Source organism: Vespa velutina, chromosome 2 (assembly GCF_912470025.1).
Source record: "Vespa velutina chromosome 2, iVesVel2.1, whole genome shotgun sequence".
Taxonomy (NCBI): Eukaryota; Metazoa; Arthropoda; class Insecta; order Hymenoptera; family Vespidae; genus Vespa; species Vespa velutina.
In genome coordinates this window covers 18,554,795-18,568,733 of record NC_062189.1, presented here as the reverse complement: position 1 = coordinate 18,568,733, position 13,939 = coordinate 18,554,795, and the positions used below count along the sequence as shown (strand labels likewise).

Genomic DNA, 13,939 nt, shown 5'->3' with positions numbered 1-13,939 from the left:
CGAATGCTGCGACCCGAATATCCGCAGCAGCAACCTGGCATTAGATTTTTATTGCACCTAGCTTTGCACCGAATTGAGTTCTACTAGTTTATTGTTCTTCTAACCACCGAACGTTATCGATGAATACAAACATATATATACACGCTCATACACGCATACACACATAAATGCAGACATTTTGTTATTCGATAAAAATCCAATATTTTTCTTCAATTTTTTTTTCTCAATTTTTGTTTTTTCTTTTTTAACACCTTTCCCGAATACACTCGAAAATATTGTCAGCGACATCGATGGAGTCGATCAATCGAACACACATTGTCCTTCATATCCTCGAATACTTTTACTACTCTCTACGACGCGCGTCGTAGCTTGTAGTTCCTTTGAAAAGAAAAAAAAAAAAAAAAAAAAAAAAAAAAAAAAAAGAAAAAAAAAGAAAGAAAAGAAAGAAATAAAATAAAAAATAAAAAGGAAAAACTCTGTTAGACTTATCGCGGTATAAAAATGCTATTCGAGGCTACTACAACTGCTGTTGAAAAGATTGTACTCCCTATTCTTACGTATCTCTTTATACGTACGTACGTACGTACGTAAGTACGTATGTATGCATACATGCATGCATGCATGCATGCATATGTATTACGTACATGCATGTGTATATACATGTGTAATATTATCATGGCTATTCACGCTTGAGAGATCCATTTAAGAACTTAACTCGATGTACTATAGCTTTTGGTATATAAGAACGAGATACGAATTATTAGTCAGAGTTTCTCCATTTTCTCATGTCATTTTCTTTTTCATTATTTTCTTTTTCTTTTCTATAATCCATTTCATAGATCAAGAATAAAAGAAGACTTCGATCGTTACATTTTTTTTCTCCGTTCTCATATTTTTTTTATTTTTAGGATTCATCGTTGTTACAATTAAAAAAAGAAAGTATTTATATATATATATTAATTTAAGAAAGAAAAAGAGAGTAAAAAAAAAAAAAAAGAAAATAAATAAATAAATAAATAAAAACTACATACAGTTTACGTACGATTATAAAATATACGTATTTATCGAAAATATAAAATTTTTATGATTGTGCGATAACGTTAATTAGCGTGCACGATTTAAATATATTTGCGAACAATGTCGAAGTTTAAGGATCGTCTCACGAGCTAAGAAAGCGTATATACGTATTCCTATAACTTTGAAATTTTAATCCCACGTGTACCCTTTAAGAAGCTTAGAACAATTTAAAGGTAAGCCTTGTCGGCTTTAAATTATCCGAACTTACCGAGCATTTTCACACAGGGTTTCTCTCGTGTCTTTATTAGTAACAGTGAAATATGTTGAATAATGCGATAACGTTTGTAAACGAGAGAAATAAAAAAGACGTGTGTATTGAACTCGCGTTATATTTACACCTCCAAAACGAAATTATAATCAATCACATTTACGTTCTTCGATTGAAACGTGAAATCGTTTGCTTTATTTAAAATTTAATCATCGTTTAGTTAGTTAGTGCGCGCGCGCTTCGATCGAACAAACGATTTCTTAATGAGCATAAATGATTAAACGAATTGTATTGGGATGAAAGAAAGAAAGAAAAAACAAAAAAAAAGATCGTAATATTCCCGAGCCCCCTACTTTCGCGATTTATTTGAAGCCATATTACATTTACAATGACGTAAGGAAAAAGAATAGAGGAAAAGAAAAAAGGGGATAAAAAGAATAAAATAAAGAAAAGGAAAAAAAGAACAAAAAGAAAGGCAAGCAAATATTTTAGATTCGCAAATATCGTCGCGATCGAGAGCGTCTTGCAAAATTCTAGCAAATATGAGTGGTTCTATTTTTCTTTTCTTTCTTTTTTTTTTTTTTTTTTTTTTTTTTTTGGAAACGTAAGAGAGAGAGAGAGAGAGAGAGAGAGACATAGAAAGATGACAAAGGAAAGCGACGTGCCCGAAAACGTCCTATTGTCGTCGTAAAACGTTCTAGAGAGGCTTTATATCGGCCGGAAGGCGGCAGGCGGCATTGGTAGTGGAGGATGAAGTTGAAGGAAGAGAAGGAGGAGGAGGAGGAGGAGGAGGAAGAGGAGGATGAAGAGGAGAACGTGTATGCCTTACGAGTGAGAACTATGAGAATCTGAAGCGAAACGCGTCCCTGCAAAGCTTTATCGCGGCTACCACGGCGAAATTTTCGTAGCAGCTCGCAAATGAATTTCCTCTGTTTTCTCTGAGAGTAAAATGGAAGGGAACAGCCGGTCGCCGCACTCGTGAAATACACACTGAACCATTACCAGTGTTAACAGAGTGCACTGAAAATCTACAAGATAGAAAGAGATAGAAAGAAAAGAGAAAGAGGAAGAGACAGAAAGAGAGAGAGAGAGAGAGAGAGAGAGGGAGAAAGGAAGAGAGAGAAAGAAAGAGAGAAGACAAAGTGAAGCGAGAGACAAAGAAGAGGTGAAAGGACAAGAATAGAAAAAGAGACAGAGAGAGAGAGAGAGAGAGAGAGAGAGAGAGAAAGATGAATCTGGATTCACTGCACGTCTCCCCGTTTCGTTATGCTAATGGCGTTGTGTTCCCTTTTCTTGCCGCTCATTTCATTTCCCGTGATTCTTCCCTTTCCCTCTAGTTACTATATATATATATATATATATATATATATATATATATATATATATATATATATTTCTCTTTTTCTGTATTCTCTCTTCTCTTTGCTAACTCTCACGTTCCGATTCTCTTACTACCCTCAAGTTGAAAGGATCTCGCGTGGAATCTGCGATACTGGATTTACTGACTATCTCAACGACGAACTGCCAACAGAACCCGAAATCGAAATGGTTCGTTGCACTGTTTCCTTATTGCTCTGACGATAATATCGATACTTTTGGGAATCCTAAGATAGATAAGAGGGAATCGATACGACGAATATTTACATTGAAAGAACGTGCGTATATATATATATATACTCTTTTTTTTTTCTCTTTCTTCTTTTCCAAATTTTATCCATACTTTTTATGAAAGCTAAGGTATATTCAGTTTTATATGTATATATATATATATATACACGCACGAGTGTAGAAGTTTTTACGAAAGATTCTTATGTGTGGATAAACGAGTGAAATACTATTAGAGAAAATTTGTTAGGCGAATCACGAAGGAAACGGTTCGTTCGTTCATTCGTTCGTTCATTCGTTCGTATCCACGTACGAACGTATATGTAAATATATATAGGTACATATATGTAAAAGAAAAGAAAAAATTGTGAACGAAGTCGAGTCTCGTTATAAGAAAATGAGAGCAAACGAGATGGTTTCTCTTATGAACGAAAAGTTCCGAGATTTTTTCTTTCTCTCTCTCTCTCTCTCTCTCTCTCTCTCTCTCTCTCTCTCATTCTTTCTTTCTTTCCTTCTTGTTTTTTGTTCCTTCCTTCTTCCGTTTTCTCTTTTTTCTTTGCTCGAAGAAAACAAAAAAAAAAAAAAGGATAAAATCATTCGTCCTCACACTTTACTATTACTTTTATTAAAAAATAATTTTTTAGAAACAAACGGATAGAAGGGAAAAAGAGGAATAGAAGAAAGAGAAGAAGGAAGGAAATGGAGAAAAGAAGAAAAAAAAAAAAAGAAAAAAAAAAGATAGAAGTAAAACAAGCGAGTGGGAGGGGCCAAAAGAGAAAAAGGGAAAAAAATGAACAAAGTGTTTGCGAGAAATGTCCGTATAAAAGCACTTTCCCGTCTTCGTCCTCTTCATTCCTCTTCCTTCTCCTCCTCCTCCTCCTCCTCCTCCTCCTCCTTCATTGCTTAACATTCTGGTACTACATATTCTGGGTACAAGAAGAAAAGAAAAAGGAAAGATAAAAAAGAAAAAAAGCAAAAAGAAGAAAAAAACAAAAAGAAAAAAAAAAAAGAAGAAAAAAAAAAGAAAAAGGAACGGACCAAATGAATTTCTGTCTCCAAGTACTTGCGCGTTAACGAACTTTTTTTTTCCTTCCTCTCCCTCCCAACCTACCACCTACCCACCCTTACTATGCTACAAATCGGAGGGTGGAGAAAAGAAGAAAAAACAAGAAAAAGAAAAACAGAAAAAAAGAAAGAATGAAAAAACGAGAAACAGAAAAAAAAGAAAAAGAGAGAGAGAGAGGGGGGGGGGTGGAGGGAAAAAAAAAACTAAATTGCATGAAACGAATAGCCGGGAATTGGTTTGCGAGAGGCGTGTCGCAACTTCACGATTATTCTTCGTTTATAACGAGCTGACAATTTACAATCCCTTTGTCCGCGAATACGTGAGTGGAGAACATGGGCAAAGCTGTGGCATATGTAGGAAAAAGAAAGAGAAAGAGAGAGAGAGGGAGAGAGAGAAAGAGAGAGAGAGAGAGGGTGTAAGCAAGAACGAGAAGCAAGGACGAAGATAGTGAAGAGAGGATTGGAGAAGAACGAGAACATCCGCTATGCCATGGACGTAAATTCCTTCCGGTTGGATTTTAACATTAAATTTATCGTCTCATGGTTAAATTATTGTCCTTCATAAAGAGTTCTCTTCTCCGAATTATGCATATATGTGTGTATGCATGTACATCTAGGTATTTTATGTAAATATCTGCTTGATACCAGGTAGTACGATTAATACACTTGTCAGAAATTTCATTCAGTTTTCATGAAATATGAAATAACTGAGAGAGAGAGAGAGAGAGAGAGAGAGAGAGAGAGAGAGATGTTCATCATAAATTTGTTCATCTTTATATACTCCATTTTTATTCTCGTTAAACGATTGTTTCTTTTTTTTTTCTTTCCTTTTTTTTTTTTTTTTTTTTTTTGAATAAAAATTTAATATTATTCAATATTTCTCTTTTTTTACTCTTTTTCCATTTCTCCTATTAATTTAGTACAAATATATGTAGAATATATAAATATATATATATATATATATATATATATATATATATATATGTATATACATATATGGTCTACGGTTGAAATCGATAAATCGATACACGTGTCTTCGAGCTTCTGTAAATCAAGAAAGCGTTAAGAAGTTTTGAGATTTTTCTTTTTTACTCGATTGCCCTTCTAGTTGAGTTTACTTTGTTGAGATACGTCAAGGGGTAAGAAGAAAATGTTGCCTGCTAGTCTAGATAATAAATCAAATCGATCCGATAGGAGACTAAGAATGGAGGAGTAGGAGGAGGAAAAGAAGAAGAAGAAGAAAAAGAAGAAAAAGGAGAAGGAGAAGAAGGAGAAAGAGAGAAAGATGTTAAGAGGAGTCCGTTGAACTGTTCGAATAGTGTATGTAATGGAGTTTATTACATGACTCGTGCTACTCTTTTTGACTGATCGTTCGTTGATTAGATCGGATCTGGATAATGCGCACTAAGAAAATGTACACACTAAGAAAATTCCTAATCGGTATTAGCGCTCCTGAAGAAAAACATAATAGAAAAACAAGAAGAAAAAAGAAAAAAAAAACAAGAAAAGAGAGAAAGAAAAAGAAAAAAGAAATTTTATCCGATTAAATAATATTCCAAATATAATCTATCTTTCTCTTTCTATCACCTTAATTCTCGAATTAAACTCTGTCTGAGATAATCTAAAAAAAAAAGAAAAAATAAATAAAAATGAAAGAAAAGAAAAACAAAAAAAAAAAAAAGAAGAAGAAGAAGAAGAAGAGAAAGAAAGAAAAGAAGATATACGTCTATCTCGAGCGATAAATCAATAAATAAAGACTTTAGAGACGTTCTATCAAATGCAAATTCGAGATAAAACGTTGAGATGGATAGACACAGACCTCATCCCACTTTCATCCAACCTAACCCCTTTCCCTTTTCTCCCTCTCTCCCTCCCTCCCTCTTCTCTGGATGTTCCACTTCGGGTTTCTCTCCTTTTCACCGGCAGATCGAATTGTTCCATATTCGGTATTATGAGAACGCGGATCGAGACAATGCGATATTGCTGGTGCTCTTTCGAAAACGAATGGAAACGTATTTGAAGCATAGTAGTAACTAACCCCATCCTCCCTTATCCCCGTCGTATCCCCACTCTCAGGGTTCTCTCGCTCTTCTACCATCAGCTCACCCCTATATGTGCGTATATATATATACATATATATATACATACATACATACATATATATATATATATATATATATATATATCGAGTTGGCAGAGATATCAATGAGAAGGTCGCTGTCGGCGTACCACGCTGGTGGCTTTCGATCCGATTTTAGTAGAGGGTCGAAGTTTGCTAGGTAGGGTGACGATGGCAGTGACGTGATGACGTTGATAGTAGTGGTAATAAGAGTAGCAGTAGTAATAGTAGTGGTAGTGATAGTAGTATTAATAGTAAAGGTAATAGTAGTAGTAGTGACGCTGGTTGTGCGGGTGCGAATGCGGATGCTGCCTAGTTCTCTCTTCTCATCCCGAAAGTCACTGTCCCGGATTCGAATGTGGGTCGGGTCGGAACGACGACGGATTTCGATGTTAGCCTTGGTTATGCTCGACTATCCGTAGAGCGTCTGTGTAGTATTTCCATGAGCTTGCATCGTCGAGCACGTTCCTGCATGCATCCATGCATGCATGCATGCATGCATGTGCATACATGCCCGAACTCTCTTCACGTCGTATCCTCACTCACATCCCTCTCCCACATCTTCTCCAACTATCCCCTCCGTATCTCTCATTCCTATATCTCTATATCTATAAGTTATAATTACAGCAAGAGGGTGACTGACTGACTGACTGACTGATTGACTGACAGACTGACTGACTGACTGACTGACTGACTGACTGACTGACTGACTGACTGGTTGGTTGGTTGGTTGGTTGGTTAGTTGGTTGGTTGGTTCGTTGGCTAGCTGGTTATATAGAATGGTATACTTATGAGAACGAATGAATGTTATGCACCGATGATGAATATTATTTGTTTGTTTGTTTGTTTGTTTGTTTGTTTATTTGTTTGTTTGTATTTTAGTTTCTGCCAAACTCGTATGTTCTTTCAATTTTCATAATGGATCGATATATGTCTATATCTGTTATTTGTCAATCTACTTATTTATCTATTTATATATATATGTGTGTGTGTGTGTGTATATGTGTTGTATGTCAAAGATATAAAAGAGACTAATTTCTGTTTTCTCTTATCTCAACTATTGTTCTACTTTTATTAAAATATGACACGCATTTTCTGACGAACTAGAACGTTCCACTTCACTCGGGAAAATCCGTTCTGATGCTAATTTCTATCTACAGAGAAGGAGAGAGAGAGAGAGAGAGAGAGAGTGAGAGGGAAAAAAAGAAAGAGAGAAAGAGAGACTAGTAACAAGAACAATCGACGATGCTAAAACGGTCGTCGTTAAGGGGAAAGAAACGAAGCGTAATGTTTCTCTCTCTCTCTCTCTCTCTCTCTCTCTCTCTCTTTCTCCTCTCTTTCTCTTTTTCATTTCTCGAAGAGAATCGAGGCCACGGTAGCGTATCGTCGTAGAAGCGCCGAACAGAACTTGGAAAGTTGCGAGTTAAATGACAGAGTTAACTTCGTTTCGTTGTTTGCGCGAACCACGAATTTCCTGCTCTCGTTGTTGCTGCTGCTGCTGCTGCTGTTGTTGCTGGTGCAGGTGCTAGTATGCCTACTATTGGTGATGACGACGATAGTGTTGGTAGTGGTATTAGTTGTAGTAGTAATAGTGGTGATATCCGCCTTCTCTCGATCGTTAGAACCATCGCTGGTGTGTCCCGATGCATATGTTTCACCGAACCGAGAATTGTTTCGTCAGTCTATTACTCTTCCCCTGATAATTCAATTGCTCCGCGAATTCCCCCAGTTTGTTATAAATATAACAGTAACAATGACGTTAACTATAACGATAACGTATAACAAAAATAACGATAACAACAACAACAACAACAACAACAACAACAACGACGACGACAACGACGACAACGACGACAACGACGATGACGATAATAACGACAACGACTGTAACAGTAACGGTAACAATAATAGTAACTATAAAAACAACAATAACAACGACGACGACGACGACGACGATAAAAATAATTCTAGAAAGACGTGATTCGATTACATCTCACTCGTTTCCAGATTTATGTATTCACGCGTAAACATCGAAGAAAACTTTTATATATTCCTGGCTTCTCCATCGCGGATTCACTGAATCTTAAGAATATTTCGATATTTTTGCTCTTCTCTCTCCCTCTCTCTCCCTCTCTCTCCCTCTCTCTCGGTCTTTTTTTCTGCTTTCTTTTTTTCTTCTCACGCTCCTACTACGGAAATAAAGAGAGAACAAAAAATAAAGGCAGAAAGACATAGATATATTTACCTGAGGATTGCAGACTTTGTATTTTGTACTCCAAGGTCTTCCCTTGCATGGTTTTCTTCTGCATCGTCGTTGTTGCTTCGATATTCCACCACCGCAACTCCTGAAAATTTTTGTTGCGAATCAGTAAACATTATAATAGCGATAGGATTGAAATTAAAATTACATACATAGGTACGTACGTATCGATACGATAATAAACTAAAAAAGAAAAAGAAAAGAAAAAAAAAAAGGATAAACCAAAAAAAAAAAAAAAAAGAAGGGAAATAAGAAACGAAAAAAAAAGAAGAAAAAGAAAAAACTTCTTGAACGTCGTTAATCACAAAGTTAGATGGGAGAATGGCGTAGGCCATCGTAGATCATACGCAATAAATTTTTTTTCACGTTACAGATTGAACGGAGGACTTTGTGTTGTTAAATTCGTGAAGATTATAAATTATTAAAGCTCTTTGCCGGAGTCTACGCCAATTTCGAGTTAACTGAAAAACAAACACGAGATTTGTGCGGGACGTAGGCGGTCGATCGGTAGGTCAAAAGAGGGTGAGTATTGAGGAAGAGGGCCGTCGGGTGGTGTTTAAAGGGGGGAATAGGGAGGATATAGGGTAGAGTCGGTGTAACTTGGCAGTTTCTCTCTCGGGCAAAATGAGTTCCGAAACGTTTAACATTCCTGTGGCGTATATCGTCGAAGCTTGGCTCGTTCATGAAACGTTCCTTGCTTCGGAAAAACGTGAGATTAGGTCACGCGGATAAAGAATTTTTGTGTGTATTTGTGTGTACGTAGAGAGAAAGAGAGAGAGAGAGAGAGAGAGAGAGAGAGAGAAAGATGCATCGTTGGTTAATAAAGTGCGACCTTTCGTTGTTACGATCGATGAATGAAAGTTCATCTTTATCACGTGACATCGATCGAACGATTTCTGATAGCTATCCAGGTGACCTTTCGTTGCACTTTTATGCTTCTACGATCGTTAAGGAAAAAGAAAACTCAATAATCCGATACATACACACACACACACACACGCACATGCACACACACACACACACACACACACACACATATACACATACATACATACATATACGCACGTACATATACGTAATCGTATGATATTACAGTGATTCGTGAAAATAATTGGAAATATAAAAACTTTTTCCTTTTTTTCTTTTTTTCTTTCTTTAATATCTCTGAGATAAATGAGGATCGTCGAATAAAATGTAAAATTGAATAAATTCGACTACTCCGTTCGTTATCGTTTTATGTCGAAATATTTGTATTATTAGATTTTATCGAAGTATTTGTTCAAGTTTTTATTCTCTCTCTCTCTCTCTCTCTCTCTCTCTCACTCTCTCCTTCTCTCAAGTCGAAACGTCGAACCTAAGTTAAAATAAACTGTGGAAATTTATTTTGAAGTGGATATTTTACAAGACTATATGTATATATATATATATATATATATATATATATATATATATACATTGCTTTACCCTATATCGAGATTGCGCATGTCTACACACTGTTACTGTCTGCTGTACTGTATATAATTCTGTGAAACGTGAACACACGAACAGGATGTTCGAATTTTAACTTTGAACAACGGAAGATTATTTTCAGGTCGGTCGATCGGACGGACGATCGAACGATCGATCCGAGTCGATTCAATTCGATCTCGATAACAATCTTTTTTATATAGAGCGACTTTTTGAATAAAAAAAGATATAATAAAAAAAGGAAAAAATAGAAAATAAATAGAGTAGAATTTTCAACTGGTACCCACTCACAAATACATATATATATATACATATATACATACATGTATATGTAGACAAATGCGTGCACACACGAACAGTGAGTATTTTCGTTTAGCTCGCGTTATCAACGACATTTCGACAGATCTGCTACATTGATTGTTATTTCTGTATGAACGCGAAAATGCATAGGCGAACGTAGCACACTAAAATTTCGACTCGATCAATTTTGACTTTTAATTTTCCACGTGTTTTTTTTATAAAAAAACGAAACACAATTGGAACACGCGAAATATATACACAAAGTGTATACGTCAAGAGAGACAAGGAGAGAGAGAGAAAAAAAGAGAGAAAGGGACAGACAGAGAGAGAGAGAGAGAGAGAGCGTTCGTCATTCGCCATATGTCGCGCGAGTACTATTTTGGAATTAATTATTGGAAAATGACGAAGCGCAGATGTAGTAGTTTCGAAATGTTCGGGTCACGAAAGTTCCGATATGTCAGATGATAATCTTTACACCTTGGTAAAGTACCGGATGTAATCAGAAGAAGCGGTAAGCATGCGAGAATTTTTCCTTATCAATTTTTGAATCATATACGTACGTACGTACATACGTATCTATGTATTTACGTATTTATATATACATATACGTATATACATATATATATATAAGTAGCTAAGTTTCGTCAGGAAATTTATTTTTACATAAATCTTATAAATTTATCCTCTAATTTTTTTTCCCCTCCTTTTCTTATACTCTTTACTTTATCAAACTCGCGTACTCGATTAAAACTTCTATAGTTCGAGATTATATAAAAATAGGAAATTATTATCGATCGTTTTCGACTTACTTGGAACACTGCGTCCATTTCGACCATGGCGACCATTCTCCCCATGTAATTGTCTGTAACAGAGAAAGCAAGAAAATCTATGATACTTATTCTCGTACTTCGATAAGACTCTTTTAATATTTTATAAATTTTCTGGCAAATAAAATGCGATATCTCGATGATTTGCGATTTCATATCGATTTAATTCTTATTTCTCTCTCTCTCTCTCTCTCCATATATATATATATATATATATATATATATTTTTTTTTAAATCTCTTAAATAATCTAAAATTTATAGATACACATACACACATATATATATATTTGTATTTATGCATGTACGTTAAATTACTGTTAAATCGGTTAACTAGTCGGACTATTAATCCTTTTTATTCGCTTTCTATTTCCGCATGTGAAAGAAAAGAACGGAGATAGAGCGATCGCGAATGAAAGAAAAAGAAGGAGAGTGCGTTACGGGCAGCTAACAGCCACCGGCACTTTCCATGAACTCCAACCCGTAAAATTTATTTCCGTGGTGCTTCTTCCTGCTCTTCGGTCCTATTCCTTCGTTGCTTTCCATCCACTCATCCCTCCCTCTACCATTTCTCTATCTATTTCTCTCTTACTCTCTCTCTCCCTCCCTCTCTCTCTCTCTCTCTCTCTCTCTCTCACATTTTTTTGTCCGCGCGTGCTTTTCAGCGCGAGAATGCGGGATTACAACCGAGAAGATAGATGAGAGAGGGAGAGAGAGAGAAAGAGGAAGATAGAGAAAGGGAGAGTGAGACTGACAGAGAAAGAGAAAGAGAGAGAGAGAGAGAGAAGAGAGAGAGAGAGAGAGAGAGAGAGAAAGAAAGAAAGAAGAGAGTCAGAAAGCTTTTAACGTGATTCCGCAGCTCACCGCATTCTGATGCTGCTCGATGAATAATTCCCGAGACGAACGCGGCCAACGATAGTCATAGAAAATGATTGGTGCATCGATTTTAAGAATAACGACCGGTTTTCTATGCTACCCTTACTCACGTGCTACCTTCTTCTACTGACAAACGAATGTGGTATGTATGTATGTATGTATGTATGTATGTATATGTGTGTGTGTATTACTATATATAGTAGTGGTAAATGGATACCAGGCAAGTATAGCAGTAATTGCCCGGTTTCACTCGAACTTCTTAAATGTATATTTTAGTGTACGATCGAATACAACCTTTTAACTTCGAAGAAGTTATTACTTCGATCGATCGAGTAAACAAAAAAAAAAAAAAGGAAAAAGAAGAAGAAGAAACAAGAAAATAGAAAACACAAAACAAACAAATAATAAGCTTAAAAAGGGAAATTATTAAATATTTCTGTTCTTTCCTTTCTTCCTTTCTTTTTCTTTCTTTCTTTCTTTTATATTTTTTTTACCTTTTTTCTTTTTTTTTTTTTTTTTAACAGAGACTATTTACCTATTTGTTTCGCGTGCGTTCACGTACGAATCAACGTCAAAGAACGAAAGTATCGAAATCAAAATTTTCTCGGAAATTGCTACTTTCTTTTTGTAGTTTGGACGATTAAAAAAAAAAAAGAAAAAAAAAAAAAAGAATAAAAAAAAAAGGGAAAAAAAGGAAAACAAAGAAACAAAAAATGAAAATAAAAAAAAAACGAGGTACGAAAAGCTGGCTTGGCTATTCAAAATAGACTCGGTCGTTCTCCCCTTCTCTCTCTCTCTCTCTCTCTCTCTCTCTCTCTTTCTCTACCTATCTATCTATATCTCTTTTTCTCTCTATATGGCATGGTTACGCGTTCGTATACACGCATATCTCTTCATCGATAGCAAATTGACAGAGGTGGACCAACGAAAAGCTTCCAAAAGAGACCCCGCAATGCGGTGTTTCGATGTTTCTGCACTTCCAATGTTCTCTCTCTCTCTTTCTCTCTCTCTCTTTCTCTCTCTCTTTCTCTCTCTCTTTCTCTCCCTTTCTTTATAGATGATGCATATATATATATATATATATACATATATATATAAATGCATTGATATTACGAAAGAGCATTGTCGGACATGCGGCATCTTTCCATTTCTTTCATATTTACTCTTCACAACTCTTTAATTTTTTTATTTGCTTTTCCTTTTTTCTTTTTCTTTCCCCTTTTCATTCCATTTTTTTCTTTATCTGTTTTTCTTCTTTTCTTTTAGTCGTTTTCCAAGCAACTTTGTCCACCAATAATTTTTTTAGAAAGGTTCGCACATTGATTTCTTATCGAATCATCATCCTCTTCTATTCAAAACGATGACGACAATGACGATGACGACGACGACGAACGACGATGACGACGACGTTCACGTATCGACGTTCGATAAAATTCTTGGGTTTAGACATTAGATTTTGGTAATCTCTTTCTTTTCTCGATGATAACATTCTGGCTATTTCAACGAGATAAGAAAAAAAGAGAGAGTATCAACGAAAGAGAAAGAGAGAGAGAGAGAGAGAGAGAGAGAGAGAGAGAGAAAATCCTATTCGAAAAGTTGAACGATACCATTTCTAAACTTCTAACTCGGAAAAAGTCAATGACAAGCTTTAACTTTTGTTAAAAGAGAAAGAAAAAGAGAATTACCTGGGTTGAAAGTTGTATCATGAAATAAAAGAGTGACTATTGAATATGGTAACTTTTTTTCTCTTGATCATTTTAAATCGATCATTAAAGATCAAAATAAATTGTGCTTAAAAAATTGATGCTTATTCGCAGAGTGTGTTCGTGTTTAAGCGAGACAGAGAGAGAGAGAGAGAGAGAGAGAGAGAGAGAGAGAGAGAGAGAGAGAGAGAGAGAGAGAGAGAGAGAGAGTGGCGTCTTTCGAAAATTGGCAAAGAAATGTTGGCTTGCGAAAAGTGAAGGAAAGGGGGATACGAGGAGTGGGGGATGATAGTACGAGAGTAGTAAAAAAAGTAAGAGTTATCCGACACTATCGGCGATCTCTCATTCCGCAATGCGGCTTTTCGTCGCGTCCTATATAGGCACGAGTAGTAGTGGGCCTTTGCTTGGTTCGTGTTATCTCTCTCTCTCTCTCT

The 13,939-nt window shown here is 35.8% G+C and overlaps 1 protein-coding gene across 1 annotated transcript in view; it reads right to left on the bottom strand.

Annotated features, from left to right (window-relative positions):
• The window catches only part of LOC124947081 (protein madd-4), a 187,568-nt gene that overhangs the window by 44,254 nt on the left and 129,375 nt on the right, over positions 1–13,939 (bottom strand). Inside the window, 2 exon segments of the mRNA XM_047488736.1 lie at positions 8,320–8,419; positions 10,911–10,963. Coding sequence (XP_047344692.1) covers positions 8,320–8,419; positions 10,911–10,963 — 153 coding nt within the window.